This window comes from Neoarius graeffei, chromosome 7, assembly GCF_027579695.1.
Source record: "Neoarius graeffei isolate fNeoGra1 chromosome 7, fNeoGra1.pri, whole genome shotgun sequence".
NCBI classification, from domain to species: Eukaryota; Metazoa; Chordata; class Actinopteri; order Siluriformes; family Ariidae; genus Neoarius; species Neoarius graeffei.
In genome coordinates, this window is record NC_083575.1 from 91500804 (window position 1) to 91524245 (window position 23442).

A 23442-nucleotide genomic window follows, 5' to 3' on the forward strand; every position below is an offset into this window, starting at 1 on the left:
CTCATCACAACGCCATACAAAATTAACAATATTTTCCATAAATATGTTATTTATTGGGCGGCACAGTGGTGTAGTGGTTAGCGCTGTCACCTCACAGCAAGAAGGTCCGGGTTCGAGCCCCGTGGCCAGCAAGGGCCTTTCTGTGCGGAGTTTGCATGTTCTCCCTGTGTCCGCGTGGGTTTCCTCCGGGTGCTCCGGTTTCCCCCACAGTCCAAAGACATGCAGGTTAGGTTAACTGGTGACTCTAAATTGAGCGTAGGTGTGAATGTGAGTGTGAATGGTTGTCTGTGTCTATGTGTCAGCCCTGTGATGACCTGGCGACTTGTCCAGGGTGTACCCCGCCTTTTGCCCGTAGTCAGCTGGGATAGGCTCCAGCTTGCCTGCGACCCTGTAGAACAGGATAAAGCGGCTAGAGATGATGAGATGAGATGTTATTTATTCTTGAATCAACACTAGTTTTATGTAGATTAAACACTTTTAAATGTCTTTAAAGGTCAAACAAAAACAAGCTGTTCTCCCATGGGTCTGTCTCAGAAACTGGGTACTGTGGGGGTACCTCACTAAATATACTCCCAGTCAGTAAACTATACGGTTTTGAATGGTGATGTTGGTTTTAATTTGAAATAAAATGATGAAAGAAATAATACAGCTAAAACTAAATCTTTGATGTGAATACTCTATTCAGAATTTGGCAAAAATTCTGCAAATTTGTGGAAAAATGGTGGCTTGATCTGGGACATGATAAATGGTCGACTACATCGCATTCCCTTAAAAAGGTTGTAGTCCACTGAAAAGTCTACAGTTATCACTAATTGTATTTTAAGTTGTAACTTTATACGCCTAAGGATTGGTGCGCTCACAGAATAATCATAACCGTAATAAAACATCATGCAAAATATTTAATCACCGTCGTAACTCCATTTTCCGCAAACCCAAAACCAATATGATCGTGTGTCTTGATCTAAACAGAAAGCCTCAGGGTCAAGGTCACGACCTCACCAAAAGTAGGAACTTAAAATCACTACGCCTTATAAAAATTTAGTTATAAATCTGCGATTTTGTTTTTTTTTAAACCGAAAGCTGAAAGTTAGGTAGAGAATATGTTTCTTACAGAATATGTTACGATGGTAGCTGGTCTTGTATGAATTTCTGAGCTATAAAATGAATCGTGGTCTATTTTTTACCGTAGCGTGTTATTTGTGTGCGGGGAAGGACACACATTAACAATTTGCATGTGTAGAATGGAATTTTCCACTCCAACAGTTAGAAGTTGATCGTGCTTCCATTTGCGGTCTTTCTGTTACGCGGGTGATCTGTTCGGACGTTATCACTGAAAAGGTGAGTTTTGACAGTTTTATTTTGTTTTAGTCTTGCAGTGTAAGGCAATAGAATGTTTCTTTTTCATCTTGCTTTCATATTTCGTAGTGTTTGCGTATTTTGGCCAATATTTTGCAACCATGGTCAATTTAGATCGAACTTTTGATAGAATCTACGGCCAGTCATTTTGCCCCGCCCCCGCCTCGCGCTCCGTCCGGTGCGGTAGTGATGTCCCGTTGCTCGCGCGCCGCAGCAGAGACCCGCGCAACCTTCAGCCGGTACGGTTGCTGTTCTTTTACCACCGCCGTTATTCTCATCTTTCCGGTGTGTTCTTGATTTTCCATTGTGTCCTATTTCGCCATATCAAATACCCAAAATGATAATTCACTTATTCATATTTAAGTGAATAATCAATTCAGTCATCATAACTTGGCATTTTTAACCCAAGCAATCAAAAAGAGGAAATTTATTCAATATTTTCACTCATCTGTGAAGGACGGGGTTTAATGAAATCAGTTTTACAAAAGCATTTGAATTGTAATCAAAAAAATTTTCCACAGTGGAGGCCAGATAAAGCAAGATGCTATCTTTATTCTTATTAAACATGACAAAAGAAACATTGAGTGTTAGGTAAATGCAAAAAAAAAAGTAAAATTAGAAAAACAATTTTTTGACCATAATGTCCCAAATGAGAGACCAGTTTCTGAGACAGACCCTCATACAAATGTACAGTATGGGGGGTTCATCAAAGCAGTGGCGCGCTGTCATTGCTATTTTAAAGCAGTAACATAAAATAAGATCACATTTCAAGATTAAATTTGAGTTTGATTGAAAGACACCATGCCCAGCTCGACATATATAACCTGATTTACTTCTGGAAAATCAATATTACTCCCAAAGTTCATAGAACTATAAGTTTACAAAAGGAAATGAGTTCTCATTTTGATTATCAGCTTCATCTGCATCAGTCTCTGTCTCATCCCCTTTGTTAAATTTCACTCACAGTGTTTAAACATGACCTCATCGTTACCTCTTTCCTTTACTGATCTCTGTTCATGCTAATGTTGCTAAGATAAGAAATTTAATGTCACTGCATGACGCGGAAAAACTAGTTCATGCTTTCGTTCCCTCCAGGTTGGATTATTGTAATGCCTTACTGTCTGGATGTTCCAATAAGTGCATAAACAAGCTCCAGTTAGTTCAAAATGCAGCAGCAAGAGTCCTTACTAGACCTAGAAAATATGACCACATCACCCCGTCTTATCCACACTGCATTGGCTCCCAATCAAATTTCGTATTGATTATAAAATACTACTATTGACCTTTAAAGCACTGAATGGTCTTGCACCACAGTACCTGAGTGAACTTCTGGTCCTCTATGACCCGCCACGCCTACAGTACTTAGATCAAAAGGTGCAGGCTATCTGCTGGTGCCTCGTATAGTGAAGGCTACATCAGGGGGCAGAGCCTTTTCTTACAAAGCCCCACAGTTATGGAACAGCCTTCCAAGTAGTGTTCGGGAATCAGACACAGTCTCAGCATTTAAGTCTAGGCTGAAAACATATCTGTTTAGTCAAGACTTTTGTTAATGGTGTTTATGAGGTAAAGGAGTAGATCTGGAGGATCCTCAGACATAGAGTGTTTTGGTAAACTGGGATGTATGGATGCTGTCAGTCCCCACTCGCTTGCTCACTCGAGTTTGTTGACGGTGTAGTGGCTGCTGCTTTATGTCCCGGGGCTCCCTCATGCCTGTGTTACCTTCTGGCTCTCTCCTTTTAGTTATGCTGTCATAGTTAGTTGCTGGAGTCCCTGCTTGTACTCAGTGCAATATGTATACTGTTCCTACTTATTCAGGTGACATTGGGCATACCTAACAACCTGTGTTTTCTCTCCCCCCCCAAAAAAAAAAAAATCTGTCCCTCTGAGTTACATGTCGGTCCAGGGATCAAGATGCTGAACCTCTTCTGCTCCTCAGACCTGCCTGATCCATCCTGGTGCCCTGTGTCTGGTTGGAGTCTCATTGCATCGCTCCTATGGAGGACGGCCCCATGTGGACAGTTGAAAGTCACACTTGGAAGACGCTCTAGACTCTTACAGTAATGCTTTAATGACTGAGGACTACAGTTGGCTTGCTAACTTTAGGACTGCAGTTGTCATGAACAGTTTTGCACTCAAGTTTCCATCAATGAAGAGTTATAACATCAACGAAACTGACTTCATGTTAAAACGTTAATGTTATAGTCATGTTATCTGTTGTTGCCCAGATGAAGATGGGTTCCCTTTTGAGTCTGGTTCCTCTTGAGGTTTCTTCCTCATGTCGTCTGAGGGAGTTTTTCCTTGCCACCGTCGCCACAGGCTTGCTCATTGGGGATAGATTAGGGATAAAATTAGCTCATGTTTTAAGTTGTTCAAATTCTGTAAAGCTGCTTTGTGACAATGTTTATTGTTAAAAGCGCTATACAAATAAACTTGACTTGACTTGACTAACATCAGGGCAATAACTGCTGATTGATTCACTCACTTCTGTTCTGTTGACTACATTTATTCCTAAGGAGATTATGCTTTTGGTGCTGTAAACAGGATTTGGAGAAAACCTACTGACCAGATTTCTATGAAACTTGGTGGAAGGGTGCGGCATGGGGCACGGAAGAATCTGTTAGGTTTTGGAGAAGATCCAAGTCTCAGGTTGGATCCATGAATTTAGTTTCACTTAAAGTAACGTTGTGAGATATGTCTATACTTAAAAATGCCATACATCTAACACTTTTTGTTTATCAATTAGATAATCACATAGTTTAATTCCTTCACTTTGTCTCAGATCATTTTTCCTCTATTAGTATCCTAGTATTGCTCAAGTTTCAAATTTGACTTATTTCTCATACATCTCCAATATTTAGTATTATAAGTAAAGGGGTTTTTTTGTATCTCAGGCTAGGAATTTTTTTAAAATATCTTTTATATTTAGTATTATAAGTTTAACAAGTAGGATTTAGGATTTTTAATATGAGTAGAGTATGTATATTTATGGAAACTGATATTAAAGCTAGACCGCCCTTCAAGTTTCGGTCATAAAAAGAATTTTCCCCGAAACCCAATTATTTTTGTTTAGTGACCGAAAGCTACTGAATTCGAATCACAGACTTCCAGTTTTATTATTTTTTTAAAAAATAGAACAATTAATGAATTTATTTCCATGTGGCCCTAAATTCTCCGCTATTTTTTCCTGCTTCACCATGACCCAATTCAAGATACTACAACATGCATCACGTGGTGGGCTTTCCCTGTTCGAAGGCATTGTGGGATACAAATTTGAAACAGGAGAGAAAAATGGAGGACATGAGTGTGTGAATGAAACGTGAAAGACTGACTACAGTAATGGAAAGCAAGAAGAAGAAAAGATGTTATGTTCTATACCAAGGAAAGGAAACCCAGGACCAAACTAATAAATATCGGCGCTCAGCGAGCACCTCGGTGTGATCAGCTGTTTGTTTAGTGACAGAATGATGGAACTGTCAGTGCACGCTCAAAGGTAAACCTGCACATGCGCACACGGACTTCCTCTGTCTGCTTGACTGCGTGAAATGAGCGATTTCATGCACATTATTTGCTTTAATCCCCTCAAATTAAATAATTTCCCAGCCACAGAATGGCCTGATATTTTGTGAGATATTACAGAAATAAACATATATCACAATGACCACATTTCAGAGGGAACTAGATTTAACCGATTTTATGAAATCGAAAGGTCGTCTAGCTTTAAACCATTATTATTATTATTATTATTATTATTATTATTATTATTATTAAGTAAAGTTCAATACTGACAAAATATAGCCAGTGTAAAAATACGATGACTCTATATCACAATCCATATTCACGTGTACCAGTAATCCTCTAGGATACAAATAATTCGAATAGTTTTGGAAATATACAGAATCCAAACAAATAAAGTGCAGGTTTGCATATCAGAGAAGGGTTAAATATTGACTGCATTCTCCGAGTGCTCTTCTAGTTGAACTTTCTCTGTCCAGAACACTACACCACTGTGCCACCCCAACAAGTCAATATTTTTTTGGAAAAAAAAATAAATAAAAAAACAAGCAAACAAACAAAAAAAAACAACCCTCATTTCTTTTCTCATCTTTTTAGCTGTTTTTCAGAATTTATCTACTGTTAATATCTGACAGGTTTCCCCAGAGCACCACACAATTATCCTGTAATGTCTGGGCTTAATCACTGAAACAGATTTCTATTTTCTTTATTCAAATATCTATAAGTTGGTTTTGATTTTGACATTTTTATTTCAAGAAATCACAGGAAATGTAATGCAGGAGATTTACTCTTAACTTTGCTCCCTGAGGCAGGTTAAGATTACACAAGTCAGGTCAAGTCTCAAGTCTCTGAATGGCCTTTCTCCACCGTACCTTGAAGAACTTATAACAAAGAGGCCCCTAAAGAGAACTACAGCAGACAACAACAATGATTTGGTTGTCCTGCTCTGCTCTGTATATGACCTGCTACAAACCCCTGCAAACCTCCAATGATGGAAGCTGATGGAAGACCCATCATGCCAGCTGTGTGGAGAAAGAAGCACACTCCAGCATATCTTATCTTCATGCAGGTTAGCTCTTTCACAAGGACGCTACAGATGGCACCACGATCAGGTGCTAAGAGTGCTGGCAGATATTTTGGAGAGGGAATGCCATAAAATCAGAAGCCCACATTCCATAGGACCCCATTATATAGCCTTTGTGAAGGAAGGAATAAAGAAGACTACAACAGTCAGCAACCCTAGTCTACTGCAAGAGGGAAATAACTGGAAGATGCAAGTAGACTTAGGAAAGAAACTTGTCTTCCCTGATGCCATGCATACTAAACTCCGACCAGATGTAGTTCTCTGGTCACAATCTCCCAGAAGGATTGTACTGGTGGAACTGATGGTGTCTTGGGAAGAGAAGATAGATGAAGCATTTGAAAGAAAGCTGGCAAAGTACAAAGACCTGGCAGATGCCTGTACCCAACAAGGATGGGGAACAACAGTCTTCCCCATTGTAGTTGGATGCAGGGGTTTTCCCACACAGTCACTTTGGAGAATGCTTGGGGCCATGGGCTTCAAAGGAAGATCTAGAAAGACTGCTGTCCAGGGTCTGAGCAAAGCTGCCGAGAGAGCATCCAGTTAGCTCTGGCTAAGACACAATGAGTCAGCATGGCAGCCATCACAGACAAGCAGTGCCTAATCCCCACTGCTGCCCCACCATCTGAAGAGTGTTCCGAGATAAGGGGTGAAACACTCGTTGAAGGATGGGTACTCGGCTGAGGATGTCTGTGATAAGCAGTCCTAGAACTGTATTCTATCGACCCCTACCAGTTCGCATATCGCACAAACAGATCCACAGAGGACACCATTGCCGTAGCTCTCCACTCTGCGCTAAATCACCTGGAGCAGCAGCAGAGCTACGTCCGCATACTCTTTGTGGATTACAGTTCAGCTTTTAATACAATAATCCCGGACATCCTTATTAGAAAACTGGACACTCTCAGCCTCCCCCCTCTCACATGTGCCTGGTTAAAGGACTTTCTTACTAACCGGCTCCAGACTGTGAGACTTGGCCCCCACTTCTCCTCCACCTGCACGTTGAGCACCGGCTCTCCACAGGGCTGTGTGCTGAGCCCCCTCCTGTACTGCCTCTACACCCATGACTGTAGTCCGACCCACAGCAACAACAACAACCTTATCGTCAAGTTTGCTGATGACACCACAGTGGTCGGACTCATCTCAAAGGGAGACGAGGCAGCCTACAGAGAGGAGGTCCTGAAGTTGGCAGCCTGGTGTTCAGAAAATAACTTCGCTTTGAACACCAAGAAAACCAAAGAGCTCATTGTTGACTTCAGGAAGCACAGCACCGACCTAGTCCCCCTCTACATCAACAACGTGTATGTGGAGAGGGTCCACACCTTCTGGTTTCTCGGTGTCCTCATCTCTGCCGACATCTCCTGGTCAGCAAACATTACAGCAGTCATTAAGAAGGCTCAGCAGCGGCTACACTTCCTGAGAGTCCTCAGGAAGTACAACTTAAGCTCCAACCTGCTGCTGACCTTCTACCGCTCATCCATCGAGAGCATACTGACGTACTGTATTACAGTATGGTATGGCAGCTGCACTGCTGTAGACAGGGAGAGGCTCCAGAGGGTAGTTAAGGCAGCACAGAAGATCATTGGCTGCCCTCTCCCCTCCCTGATGGACATTTACACCTCCCGCTGCCTTAGCAGAGCTAAGAATATTATCAAGGACCGCTCCCACCCTGGCTTTGATCTGTTCGACCTGTTGCCCTCAGGGAGGAGCTACAGGTGCATCAGGACAAAGACAAATAGATTAAAAAACAGCTTCTTTCCAAAAGCCATAACCGCCCTGAACTCGGATATGCTCTGACTTTATAGTCTATTTATTTTACTATTTTACTAATTTATAAATGTGCAGTACTTTATAAGCTGACTCTCTATGCAATACTTTTATAATGTGCAATACCACACTCCATAATGTGAAACGCAACACATACACCTCAGGACTGTGCACCTTACACACAACACACACACCTCAGGACTGTGCACCTTACACACAACACACACACCTCAGGACTGTGCACCTTACACACAACACACACACCTCAGGACTGTGCACCTTACACACAACACACACACCTCAGGACTGTGCACCTTACACACAACACACACACCTCAGGACTGTGCACCTTACACACAACACACACACCTCAGGACTGTGCACCTTACACACAACACACACACCTCAGGACTGTGCACCTTACACACAACACACACACCTCAGGACTGTGCACCTTACACACAACACACACACCTCAGGACTGTGCACCTTACACACAACACACACACCTCAGGACTGTGCACCTTACACACAACACACACACCTCAGGACTGTGCACCTTACACACAACACACACACCTCAGGACTGTGCACCTTACACACAACACACACACCTCAGGACTGTGCACCTTACACACAACACACACACCTCAGGACTGTGCACCTTACACACAACACACACACCTCAGGACTGTGCACCTTACACACAACACACACACCTCAGGACTGTGCACCTTACACACAACACACACACCTCAGGACTGTGCACCTTACACACAGCATGTACACCTCAGGACTGTGCACCTTACACACAACACACACACCTCAGGACTGTGCACCTTACACACAACACACACACCTCAGGACTGTGCACCTTACACACAACACACACACCTCAGGACTGTGCACCTTACACACAACACACACACCTCAGGACCGTGCACCTTACACACAACACACACACCTCAGGACTATGCACCTTACACACAGCACACACACCTCAGGACTGTGCACCTTACACACAACACACACACCTCAGGACTATGCACCTTACACACAACACACACACCTCAAGTCTGTGCACCTTACACACAGCATGTACACCTCAGGACTGTGCACCTTACACACAACACACACACCTCAGGACTGTGCACCTTACACACAACACACACACCTCAGGACTGTGCACCTTACACACAACACACACACCTCAGGACTGTGCACCTTACACACAGCATGTACACCTCAGGACTGTGCACCTTACACACAACACACACACCTCAGGACTGTGCACCTTACACACAACACACACACCTCAGGACTGTGCACCTTACACACAACACACACACCTCAGGACTGTGCACCTTACACACAACACACACACCTCAGGACCGTGCACCTTACACACAACACACACACCTCAGGACTGTGCACCTTACACACAACACACACACCTCAGGACTATGCACCTTACACACAACACACACACCTCAAGTCTGTGCACCTTACAATAACCTTGCAATACTTCATAATGTGTAATATTTTATCTTATAATGTGACTCTCTCGTGCAATCATTTATAAAGTGACTGTCTCTGTGCAATACTTTATATGTGCAATACCTCACTCCATAATGTGTAACACAACACATACACCTCAGACTGTGCACCTTACCCGCCTTACACCCCTTTCCCCCCCCTTCCTCTCTCTCTCCCTCTCTACACGCTGTTTGCACTGTTATTGGAGATGCTTTAATCTCATTGTACATGTGTATAGTGACAATAAAGGCATTCTATTCTATTCTATTCTATTCTATTCTATTCTATTCTATTCAATTGGTGGTTCCTAGTATCAAGAGAAGTTCATTTGGTGGAAGAACATTAACCTACGCAGGTCCCAAGTTATGGAATACTTTACCAAGAGAACTTAAGTCATGTGTAAACATTAACAATTTCAAGAAACAATTGAAAACCTTCTATTTAAATCAGCTGATGCTTCTTAGATTCTAACTTGTTTATTGAAAATGAATGGTTATTATTTCATCCGGCTGACAGGTGATGAGTTCATGCCATCATGTATTGTCCGTCCTTTGTCGTCATCCACATTTCACGAAAATCGCTTGTTCTCTGTCAATTCTTCACAGATTTTTATTCTTTTTGGCAGGAATGTAGATCTGCCTGGGGTGCATATAGGTTCTACCCAAATTTGCATAATTGCAATTAATAATGAAGATATGGAGTAATTAAGGCCTAACGAGCAGTTTCCACACAAATTGTGTCTTCTCCCACAATTTGTCACCGGTTTTGATTCTTTCTGGCATGAAGGTAGGGGTACCGAGGGTCCATATAACTTCTACCCAGATTTGCTTAATTACAATTATTAATGAAGCTATGGACTAATTAAGCCTTAATGAGCAGCTCAACAAAAATCGCTTCTACTTGGTCGATTCCTCGCCATTTTGGATTCTTTCTGGCAAATAGGTAGGTATTTCTACAGTGTATATAGCTTATATATATAGCTTGCATATAGTGTATAAAGCTTGCAACATTGATTGCGCAAGGTGGCCCACTTTAGATTGTTCTTTCTGGACCAGATGGGGCCGGAGTGAGCTACACCGTCATTGACGGTCTCGTTTTTATTCTGTAGTGATTTTAAATTTGAAGTATAATTTGTTTGTTTGCATTTTTTGAATTGTAAAGTGCAACAGAATGTACATATATAGTGCTATATAAATGCAATAAATTATTATTATTATTATTATTATTATTATTATTCCCAGCCACTGGGAATAATATCCATCCATCCATCCATCCATCCATCCATCCATCCATCCATCCATCCATCTATTTTCTTCTGCTTATCCAAAGTTGGGCCATGGTGGCAGCAGGCTAAGCAGGGTATTCCAGGCGTCCATCTCCCCAGCGATGCTTTCCATTTCCTCCTGGGGGATCCCAAGGTGCTCCCAGGCCAGATGAGATATATAATCTCTCCAGTGTGTTCTGGGTCTACCCTGAGGTCTCCTCGCAGTTGGATGTGCCCGGAAAACCTCCAGTGGAAGGCGCCCAGGAGGCATCCTAATCAGATGCCTGAACCACCTCAGCTGACTGCTTTCGACATGAAGGAGCAGCAGCTCTACTCTGAGATCCTTCCAGATTTCTGAGCTCCTCACCCTATCTCTAAGGGTCAGCCCAGCCACCCTACGGAGAAAGCTCATTTCAGCTGCTTGTATCCACGATCTCATCCTTTTGGTCACTACCCAAAGCTCATGACCATAGGTGAGGGTTGGAATGTACCGTACAGTAGATTGACTGGTAAATCGAAAGATTTGCCTTCTGGCTCAGCTCCCTCTTCACCATGACGGACTGGTACAATGCCCACATTACTGCTGACACCGCCCCAATCTGCCTGTCCATCTCACGCTCCATTTTACCATCACTCATGAACAAGACCCCGAGATACTTGAACTCCTTCACTTGGGGCAGTAACTCACTCCCAATCTGGAGGGAGCACTCCACCATTTCCTGGCAGTGTTAGTGCTGGGATTTGAACTCACAACCTTCCTATCATCTTCTTCTTCCAGCTTGTCCCACTTATGTGTGTGGGGTCACTGCCATGTCCTTGACATGTCATATTAATTAGAGTGTAGTTTTACACCGGAAGCCAGTCCTACTGCAACCCTCTCATTTCTGGGCTTGGAACCCACCATTCACACACACTCTCACACCTATGGGCAATTTAGAGTAGCCAATTAACTTAACTGTGTGTCTTCTTGCTGTGAGGCAACACTGCTAACCACTGCACCATCGTGCCCCCCCCCAACCTTCCTATCTATTGCTCAGCTTATTCCAAATCCTTAACAATCAAGCTACTGCTTTCCCAAAAGACTCAGGCCAAGTTTACATTAGACCGTATCTGTCTCGTTTTCTTCGCGGATGCACTGTCCATTTACATTAAAACGCCTGGAAACGCCGGGAAACGGGAATCCGCCAGGGTCCACGTATTCAATCCAGATCGTGTCTGGTCCGGTGCTGTGTAAACATTGAGAATACGCGGATACGCGGATACGCTGTGCTGAGCTCTAGCTGGCGTTGTCATTGGACAACGTCACTGTGACATCCACCTTCCTGATTCGCTGGCGTTGGTCATGTGACGCGACTGCTGAAAAACGGCACGGACTTCCGCCTTGTATCACCTTTCATTAAAGAGTATAAAAGTATGAAAATACTGCAAATACTGATGCAAATACTGCCCATTGTGTAGTTATGATTGTCTTTAGGCTTGCCATCCTTCCACTTGCAAGTGGTAAGTGATATGCGCTGGGATCACACACACAGCGGCTCAGTCCCGAATCACTGCTCGTGCACTTCACTCGCGTGCTCTGTGAGCTGCGCAGGGCCGGAGTGCGCACCCTCCAGAGGGCACTCGCTGTTCAGGGCGGAGTGATTTGGAGCGCAGGATGCCTGCGGAGCCGAGCGTACCCGTGTATTGGTGTTGCTGTGTGAACGCGAATCGTGTATTGGTGTTGCTGTGTGCACGCTAATCGTTTTAAAAACGTTAATCTGATGATCCGCTGATACGGTCTAATGTAAACCCCACCTCAAACTCCATCTGTATCTGTTTTATATCAGTATAGTGTTTGGCTCAGTGTCTGAAATCTAAGCAATAGTCTTTTGTGCATTCTGTGTGCTGTTGTGCCTGGACCAAGATTATAGTGAGTGATGCAATGATCAGATTCAGACCTGTATTGTAATGCTTGGTGCAGTATCTGAGATCAGACTCGTCCTTTAGAATGAACTGAGGAAGCGTGAGTCCTTCAGCCACCTGCACGGGTCCGTTCTCCTGCCACTCAAAGATCAGGTCATTCATCGTGTAGCCGACTGCAGAGACAAGACAGAAGGAGGTTGTGTTACGGTGTCTTGCGTCAGTTTTCACTCCTTTCCACATTCTGTAGTGTTACAACCTGCAAGTGAAGTGGACTTAATTGAGATTACAGTAGATGTCATGAATCTACACAAAGTAACCCATGTTAAACATACTGAGCATTTCCTTTGTTTGATTTAAATTCTGTTCATTTCTAGTACAAAATAAAATTTAACAAATCCCAGATTTTCAAAGTGTTTTCAAAGGACCCCACTGTATCTCCATCAATCAATTCAATCTCATAATGATGACTCGGATGATCAGGACTCCAGTTTCAATTTACTGCCAATGTATCAGACTATTTATCATTAGAGCTTTATTTGAATATTTATCTTCTCATTTGTATCTCATCTAATTTTTCTCCTTGCTTTTCCGTTACATTATGCTGCACTTGTGCTTCTTGATTGAAACACCAGAAGACTTCCTGCATAATAAAACAGCTCAAGGCCCAAAAATGAAGACGAATCGTGTCTCAAAGCACTAAATTGTGCCATCCCAAATATCCCTGAGGCTAACTGCAGAGGAACGGAGATGGGTGTAAAAATGTTTAAATAAATCATAGCTGATGTAATTAGAAAGAATCTTGACATGCTTTATTTAGCTCCAGCACCCATTTAGACTCTCATCTGATGGGGGATCGAGGCGGCTGAGCGGAGATATGAAGAATTACTTTGCATAAGTGCTTTACTCTCAACCGCTTCGCCAAAGTGTGCCTATTTTTGATCTTGCTCCTCAGGAGGGTGAAGCATGAATATTTTAGCATCCAGGTGTTTGATATATATGTAATTTAAACAATAATGAATATCTGTCGAGACTGGAAATAAATGGAACATATATATATCTATAACATTTCAGTATTTTTTTTTTATTTCCCCAGTTTAAGAACCACTCTTGTGGGCTCCTGTTTCCTTTAAACTGTGTGCACAATTATTAGGCAAGTTGCATTCCTGAAGATTAATTTTATTGTTGAACAAATACAGTGCTCTCAGTCAATCCCAATTGTTAATAAACCTAAAACCTGAATGTTTAACAAAGGAAAAGGGAGCTTAGGCTTTCTCAGGGGAATATATAAAAGTGTGCATAATTATGAGGCAACATTTAGTGTGCAGAATTATTATGCAACTAAATGAAAAGTTTTCCCATCTCACTTGTTGATTTTAATTTTTAGAGTAATTATAGCAAATAAACAACTTAGAATTAACAAATAAACACTTTTGGCACTTCAGTGACCAATATAGACACCCTTCTTTTCAATAACTGCCGTGAGCCGTCCATCCATGGAGTCTGTTACGTTTTTTGATTTGTTGACAATCAACGTTTTGTGCGGCAGCAACCACGGCCTCCCAAATGCTGCTCAGAGCAGTGTATTGTCTTCCCTCATTCAGTGCGTTTACATGCACATTCAAATCGAGCTACTGCCGGTAATCGAGCTAAGGGTCCCAGCAGGGGTGCCAGAGAAATCCAATCCTACATGCACACAAGGAAATCAAGCTATTGTGTGAGGTACATTGTGCACCCGAGCCACAGGTGGCGCTACACGCCCCATCGTGTTGGTACACTTCCGGTTGTCGTCATGAAGAAGAGCTATTCAAGAGTATAAACAAAGTTATCAGTTCCGTGTTCACAAGAAGAACGACGACGAGGACAGTAACATCGATATTCAACTCCTTAAGCTGAATGAGCATGAACTCTATCTCCTCATTGCTCCAGAAGTGCACGTTTCTACTACTGTTGTCATGCCGACCGAGGCTGTTGTGTTTCCCGCTTGTGGTCTCGTCACTCGTCACTTCCGGAAGGGGCAGTGCTGAAGTAGGTAGCTCGACTACGTAGCTCGATAGGGTTTACATGCACTAAGTAGCTCGGCTACAATCGCATAATCTAGGTCGCGCAGCTCAATTACAAGAAATCTAGTTCGGTTCAATTTCAGCCGAGCTAAGGTGTTTCAATGGCATTTAGAACTTCGATTTCAGTCGAGCTACGGCGGAAATTCGATTTTCTCTATGTGCATGTAAATGCACTGACTGTAAATCTCATACTTAAGAAGGGCCCACAAGTTCTCAATACGGTTTAAGTCAGGTGAGGAAGGGGGCCATGTCATTACTCAGTCATCTTTAAGGCCTTTGCTGGCTTGCCAAGGAGTGGAGTACTTGGATGCATGTGATGGTGCATTGTCCTGGATAAAAATCATGGCTTTCTTGAATGATGCAGACTTCTTCTTGTACCACTGCTTGAAGAATGTATCTTCTAGAAACTGGCAGTAGGTTTGGGAGTTGATTTTAAATCCATCTTCAACCCGAAATGGTCCAACTTGCTCATCCTTAATAATAGTAGCCCATACCAGTACCCCTCCTCCACCTTCCTGGCATCTAAGTTGAAATGGTACTGTGCATCCATGAGTTATCCAGCCAAGGGCCCATCCATCTGGTCCATCAAGAGTCACTTTCATTTCACCCATCCATAAAACCTTAAAAAAAATCTGTCTTCAGATATTTCTTGGCCCAATCTTGATGTTTTAACTTGTGAGTCTTGTTTAGTGGTGGTCATGTTTCAGCCTTCAATACCTTGGCTATGTCTCTGAGCGCCAAACACCTGGTTCTTCTGGACATTCCAGGTAGGTTGCAGTTCTGGAATATGGTGACACTGGAGGATAAAGGGTTCCTGGTAGCTTCATGCTTAATCCTTCTGAAGTCTTTTGTGGTTAATTTGCGTCTTTTCTTCTCCACACGTTTTTTAGTGACCATGTTGACTATTTTCAACCAAACATTTGATTGTTCTGTGGTCACGTTTCATTATCTTAGCTATTTCTAGAGTGCTGCATCCCTCTGATCAGCATTTTACAATTTTTGTCTTTTCAGTGTCTGTTTAATCTCTTTTTTGGCTCATTTTGCCTAATAATTATGCACACCTTAATATGGACCCTTTTCACGTGACGTCACGACAAACGCTGCCGCCATTTTGGACATGTACTACCAGTAGTTTACCACAGCCAACACTGAGGAATGGCAGCAAAGAAAGTTTTTACTTTCAGCAAGACTTCCATCATGCCACTATATTGTTGTGCACCTGGATGTAGTAACCATCAACAAACAAGGCAAGGTTTATCATTTTATCGGATCCCGACGGAGAAGATGGATAGCGGCCATTAACAGGAAAGATTGGCAGCCCTCGGCATACCAGCGCTTGTGTAGTGACCACTTTGTTGGAGGTAAGATGAATAAAATTAGCCAGAAAAGGCATTACATTGCTGTTAACATTCTGTGGTGGCGAGTGTGTAACCAAATAGGTTAAAATAACCGATTGTAACCTCTTTGTTCTTCTGTAGTAGCTATTGTTGACTAGCTAATGTCAACAACATAGTAGCTAGTATGTTACTGTAGCAATGTTTACGTTCAGTCATTTGGATGACTGTTAAAACCTTTCAGTCTCAAGTTTTTCCTTTACTGTGTTTACTAGTTTACTGTAATTATGATCCGGCAGCTATTTACACCGGATCCAGTGTAAATAGCTGCCGAAGCCAACGTCTGAGGTTCCGGAGCGCGCTCCGGCTTGCTCCCCCTCAAATTAAGCAGCGCGCTCCGGCTTGCTCCCGGAGTGCTCCGGCCGAGGTTCCAGAGCGCGCTCCGGCTTGCTCCCCCTCAAATTAAGCAGCGCGCTCCGGCTTGCTCCCCCTCAAATTAAGCAGCGCGCTCCGGCTGCTTAATTTGAGGGGGAGCAAGCCGGAGCGCGCTGCTTAATTTGAGGGGGAGCAAGCCGGAGCGTACGTCAGTGAACAATCCTGGTGGAAGCAGGTAAACGTCGTTTTCTAAGCCTGCTAACCTCAATTTTTGCAAATACCTCTCCCTCTGCTCGCCCTGTAAATGCCTTACGTCGCTGGATAGTGAAGGTGTTTTCTGCATCTCGCTCCTTTTTCTTTTATGTTTTTCGTTTGTCGCCTTCCTCGCATTCAAACTGATTCGAGCCGAAGTCCACTACATGTCCAAAATGGTGGTCGCGTTTATGAAGGTCACGTGACTGAAAAGGGTCCACCTGAGAATGCTTAAATCCAATGAGCATTCAAGTGTATATAGATTCCATCCATCCATTATCTGTAGCCACTTATCCTGTCCTACAGGGTCGCAGGCAAGCTGGAGCCTATCCCAGCTGACTACAGGCGAAAGGCGGGGTACACCCTGGACAAGTCGCCAGGTCATCACAGGGCTGACACATAGACACAGACAACCATTCACACTCACATTCACACCTACGGTCAATTTAGAGTCACCAGTTAACCTAACCTGCATGTCTTTGGACTGTGGGGGAAACCGGAGCACCCAGAGGAAACCCACACGGACAGCATGCAAACTCCACACAGAAAGGCCCTCGCCAGCTACTGGGATAGAACCCAGGACCTTCTTACTGTGAGGCGACAGGGCTAACCACTACACCACCGTGCCGCCCCATGTATATAGCTTGGGGTTGGAAAATATGCATAGAAATAATGGTAAGATCAGAGTACTCACTTGCCTAATAATTGTGCACACAGTGTACAGTTGACTGTGTAAGGAATAACACCCATGGAGGTGTGCTGTTATGGGAAGATAATTAATGACATACAATATGATGTCCATCATGAAGTTATTGTTACTATCTTGAACTTGATTAATTTCCAATCCTCTTACACCACAGCAATTTGTCAACAATTACAATGTTTAACTAGATATCTGAAATTGCCACTGACAATTTCGAATCTTCATCTATTTCAAAGGTAAACTGACAATGTTAAAGTAAACAGCCTAGCGCCATTTGCCTCGCGCCGAGTGACAATCACCTCGCGCTAAGCACCATTCGCCTCGCAACATTCACCTAGTGCCTAAAGCTGTGTAAGGATTTGAATCGCCTCGTGCCAAGCAACATTCACCTCGTGAATCACTCCACAGACAGTTACCCCCCACACACACACAGTTGTGTCATTTTACTCTTCTTACAATACATTTACACTACATCCAATCAGTTACACTTTTTAAAAGTCCAACGACAACTTCTCTTCCTATATACTGACAACCAAATCTGTTACAGTTCTCTTTTTATAGAGAACTTTCTTGTTTTTGTGTCATTTTATAGAAACTCCATCTGTTTGCCATTTATTTCCATTACAACATGCACTGAAGATTGTGTTTACTCCCTAAAGTATCTGTACAGTGGTGTTTGAAAGTTTGTGAACCCTTTACAATTTTCTATATTTCTGCAACATTACATATCTGTGAGTGGCAAAAGTATGTGAACCTCTAGGATTAGCAGTTAATTTGAAGGTGAAATTAGAGGCAGGTATTTTCAATCAATGGGATGACAATCAGGTATGAGTGGGCACTCTGTTTTATTTAAAGAACAGGGATCTATCAAAGTCTGATCTTCACAACACATATTTGTGGAAGTGTATCATGGCACGAATAAAGAAGATTTCTGAGGACCTCAGAAAAAACGTTGTTGATGCTCATCAGGGTGGAAAAGGTTGCAAAACTATCTCTAAAGAGTTTGGACTCCACCAATCCACAGTCAGACAGATTGTCTACAAATGGAGGAAATTCAAGACCATTGTTACCCTCCCCAGGAGTGGTCGACCAACAAAGATCACTTCAAGAGCAAGGTTTGTAATAGTCAATGAGGTCACAAAGGACCCCAGGGTAACTTTTAAGCAACTGAAGGCCTCTCTCACATTGGCTAATGTTAATGTTCATGAGTCCACCATCAGGAGAACACTGAACAACAATGGTGTGCATGGCAGGGTTGCAAGGAGAAAGCCACTGCTCTCCAAAAAGAACATTGCTGCTCATCTGCAATTTGCTAAAGATCACGTGGACAAGCCAGAAGGCTATTGGAAAAATGTTTTGTGAATGGATGAGACCAAAAAAGAACTTTTTAGTTTAAATGAGAAGCGTTATGTTTGGAGAAAGGAAAACACTGCATTCCAGCATAAGAACCTTATCCCATCTGTGAAACATGGCGGTGGTAGTATCATGGTTTGGGCCTGTTTTGCTGCATCTGGGCCAGGATGGCTTGCCATCATTGATGGAACAATGAATTCTGAATTATACCAGCGTATTCTAAAGGAAAATATCAGGACATCTGTCCATGAACTGAATCTCAAGAGAAGGTGGGTCATGCAGCAAGACAATGACCCTAAGCACACGAGTCATTCTACCAAAGAATGCTTAAAGAAGAATAAAGTGAATGTTTTGGAATGGCCAAGTCAAAGTCCTGACCTTAATCCAATGGAAATGTTGTGGAAGGACCTGAAGTGAGCAGTTCATGTGAGGAAACCCACCAACATCCCAGAGTTGAAGCTGTTCTGTACGGAGGAACGGGCTAAAATTCCTCCAAGCTGGTGTGCAGGACTGATCAACAGTTACCGGAAACATTTAATTGCAGTTATTGCTGCACAAGGGGGTCACACCAGATATTGAAAGCAAAGGTTCACATACTTTTGCCACTCACAGATATGTAAAATTGGATCATTTTCCTCAATAAATAAATGACCAAGTATAATATTTTTGTCTCATTTGTTTCACTGGGTTCTCTTTATCTACTTTTAGGACTTGTGTGAAAATCTGATGATGTTTTGGGTCATATTTATGCAGAAATATAGAAAATTCTAAAGGGTTCACAAACTTTCAACCACCACTATACATGCAAACAGCTGATGAAATTAGTGCATTAAAAGCTGAAAATGACCTATCTGACCTCGGAAAGGAGGTCAAAAGTCAAATATGACAGTTGATTCAGGTAGAATGGGTAGATATTTGGGGTAGTTTACTATCCTTGACTTGCAAATGACCTCAAAGCAAAATAGAAATCTGGATGTCGGCCATGTTGGTGAAGATACAAATGCGGGGTCAAGCGGCATTCCATACAAAATATAGTCACGCGCACAACTCTCTTTGTTTTTCCACTGCTTTGAGCGTTCTTTTAGCTCTACCATATCTCTGCGCTGTATATGGTTGTGGTCACAACAGTACTCGTGAACGTGGCATGTTCCAATTTTTTAGAATTCCATTCGTGATTCAGAAAGAGGGCAAGGAATCTCTGAGGCTTAGTACAGAGAGGAGAACGAGGGTATCAGGACACTTTGTCCAGTGACCATTTCATCCAATAGTTAAGACATTTCGTCCAAAGCCTTTTTCATATACACTATCAATTATTTTATATTTCAGGTATTCCAGTGTTCATGAATGAAGCCCCTGTGGGAGTGCTGCTCTGCGCCAAAAGATTTAACATGATCCAGCCTGCTTTAAAAAGTAATAACTTGGCCAGGGGAGCTCACAGCAAAGCCAAATTTTATAGGCACCTCCCTCTAAACATTCCCCTTCGAAAGAGCATGGTCTCGGGTCGGTAGGACTGCGCCTCGGCCCGGGATTCGTGACCGAAGTCCCCACGAGAGCACTGCTCATGCCTGAAGATTTAATATGATCCAGCCAGAAACATAGACATGCAAGCAAGCAGCCTGCAATGACAAGGGAGTGAGCTCATCCCAGGGTCAGCAAGTGGCACAGGCCAACGTGGTTACCCCCCTTAATACGCTCTTTAGTGTCGAAGCGCATGTACTATGGCACTCATTTGCTTTACAAAAATGTGTTTTGCTTTGGTCAAATTCCATTGAGAATTCCTCCTTTTTTTGAACAAATAAACACCTGAAATATAAAATAAGTGATAGTGCATATGTCAAAGTCAAAGTGAACTTTGTCAATCAGACCATGTAAAAGAATTACACAAAGGATTGAAATTGCGTTTCCCCAAACTCCAAATGTGCAGTATTAAAAAAATTGACACACAACTAAACATAAAAATGCACACAGATATCAACAGATAAGCAAATTAACACAACATATAGACAGACAGTGGGCATACAGTTCCCAGAATATTCACAGTGATCCAGAAATGTAGTCAAGTTTAAGGTAATGTAGTTCAGAATTGTAGTTCCAGAAATGTAGTCCAGAAATGTAGTCAAGTTTGAGGTAATGTAGTCCAGAATTGTAGTTCCAGAAATGTAGTCCAGAAATGTAGTCAAGTTTGAGGTAATGTAGTTCAGAATTGTAGTTCCAGAAATGTAGTCCAGAAATGTAGTCAAGTTTGAGGTAATGTAGTCCAGAATTGTAGTTCCAGAAATGTAGTCCAGAAATGTAGTCAAGTTTGAGGTATGTTACTGGGGTGCAATAGTACAAGGGTACAATAATACAAGGTGCAGTATGGTAAAGTGCAAAGTGCAGAATAGCCGCATGGAGATAAATCTCATCTCATTCTCATTATCTCTAGCCGCTTTATCCTTCTACAGGGTCGCAGGCAAGCTGGAGCCTATCCCAGCTGACTACGGGCGAAAGGCGGGGTTCACCCTGGACAAGTCGCCAGGTCATCACAGGGCTGACACATAGACACAGACAACCATTCACACTCACACCTACGGTCAATTTAGAGTCACCAATTAACCTAACCTGCATGTCTTTGGACTGTGGGGGAAACCGGAGCACCTGGAGGAAACCCACGCGGACACGGGGAGAACATGCAAACTCCACACAGAAAGGCCCTCACCAGCCCCGGGGCTCGAACCCAGGACCTTCTTGCTGTGAGGCGACAGCGCTAACCACTACACCACCGTGCCGCCTGGAGATAAATCAGTATTGAAAACTTATATGTTCTTGTGCAAAAAAGAATATTGGCATATTATGTGCATATAAAGAGCATTGTATAGACATTGAGTATACTGTTTTGACAGTTTGCTTGTCTTTTGTGTGTGGGGGGGGTTATGTTCTTGGAGTTTTCATGAGTGAGTTGAGCAGTCTGATGGCCTATGGGAAAAAGCTGTTGCTGAGTCTGGTAGTCCTGCAACGCATGCTGCTGTAGCGCTTGTCAGATGGTAGGAGGGTAAACAGTTCATGTGCAGGGTGGGTGGGGTCTTTGATGATGTTGATGGCTCTTTTGCGGCAGTGGGATGAGTATAGGTCCTGGATGGATGGTTGGGCTGATCTAGTGATCTTCTCTGCTGTCCTCACCACCCTCTGTAGGGCCTTCTGGTCAGCAACAGGACAGCTGCCATACCAGACTGAGAGATTGCTGGTGAGGATGCTCTCAATGGCACCCCTGTAGAAGGTGGTGAGTACAGAAGGGGGGAGGTCGGCTCTCCTCATCCTGCATAGGAAGTAGAGGCGTTGCTGTGCTTTCTTGACAAGGGAGGTGGTGTTAGTTGTCCATGTCAGGCCATCTGTGATGTGCACCCCTAGGAACTTGGTGCTTTTCACTGATTCCACAGCACTGCCATTGATGGGGAGGGGTATGGGTGACATGTGATTTTTCCTGAAGTCCACAGTTATTTCCTTTGTTTTATTGACACTGAGGTGTAGATTGTTGATGTCACACCAGTTGATGAATTGGTGTACCTCCTCTCTGTAGGCTGAGTCGTCATTGTTGCTGATGAGGCCCACCACTGTTGTGTCATCTGCAAACTTGATGATGTGGTTCGAGTTGTGTCTGGCACAACAGTCATGGGTCATCAGTGTGAACAGCAGAGGACCAGCACACATCTCTGGGGGACCCCACTGTTCATGATGGTGGTCTCTGAGGAGTTTTTGCCAACTCTTACTGTCTGTGGTCTGTTGGTGAGAAAGTCCAGTAGCCAGTTGCATAGTGGGGTGCTGATGCCTATAGCACTGAGTTTATTCATCAGGTGTTGTGGGATGACTGTGTTGAAGGCGGAGCTGAAGTCAATGAACAGCATCTGCACGTAACTGTTTTTGTTTTCCAGATGAGCCAGGCTGATGTGAAGTGCTGTTGCTATGGCCTCATCAGTGGAGCATTTGGGACGGTATGCAAACTGGAATGGGTCAAATGTGGTGGGTAGGCTGGATGCTATATGGGCCTTGACCAGCCTTTCAAAGCACTTCATCATGATGGGAGTGAGTGCTATGGGCCGGTAGTCGTTCAGTGTTGTGGCTGGGGATTTCTTGGGTAGCAGTATGATAGTGGTGGCTTTGAAGCATGCTAGTAAGATGGCTTGGCTCAGAAAGGTGTTGAAGATATCTGTGAGAACATCTGTAAGTGAGTCAGCACAGTCTCTAAGCACATGCCCAGGTATAGTGTCAGGACCAGCAGCTTTCCTGGGGTTCACCTTTTGAAGGGTCCTCCGCATGTCAGCAGGGTCCAGATGAAGTGTTACATTGTCCGAGCAGTGAGGGGGTTTTGTTGGTGTGGTGGTGTTGTTTTCTTCAAACTGGCTGAAGAAGGTGTTAAGTGAGTTTAGGAAGTCTGTGCTGTCCTCACACAGTGGGGGTGTTGGCCTGTAATCGGTTACTGACTGGATGCCTTGCCATAGGCATCTGGGGTCTTTTGTGTTAGTGAAGTGTGATTGAATTTTCTGTCCATAGGCACGCTTGGCTGCTCTCACGCCCCGGTTCAAGTTGGCCCTAGCAAGAGCTACTTTGTCCCCGGACTTGAAAGCAGTATTACATGCTCTCAGGAGCTCACATACCTCCTTGGTGAACCAGGGTTTTTCCTTGGCCCTTGTGGTGATGTCTTTGATGACAGTCACGTCTTCCATGCATTTGGATATGTATCCCATCACAGACTCAGTGTATTCCGTTATGTTGACATGCTGGTTGGTAGTGGCAGCCTCCCTAAAAACATTCCAGTCTGTGCAGTCAAAACAGTCCTGAAGAGCTGAGGTAGCCCCCTCTGGCCATGTTCTTATCTGTTTCACAGATGGCTTGTTCCTGGTTAGCAGTGGTCTGTAAGCTGGAATTAGCATAACAGAGAAATGGTCCAAGTTTCCCTGGTGGGGGTGGGG

At 43.4% G+C, this 23442-nt stretch overlaps 1 protein-coding gene across 2 annotated transcripts in view; it reads right to left on the reverse strand.

Annotated features, from left to right (window-relative positions):
* The window catches only part of glra3 (glycine receptor, alpha 3), a 220158-nt gene that overhangs the window by 69917 nt on the left and 126799 nt on the right, over positions 1-23442 (reverse strand). For both annotated transcript variants that reach the window (XM_060924886.1, XM_060924887.1), the window contains one exon: positions 12455-12592. In XM_060924886.1, the coding sequence (XP_060780869.1) occupies positions 12455-12592 (138 nt within the window). The remainder of the gene's footprint in view (positions 1-12454; positions 12593-23442) is intronic.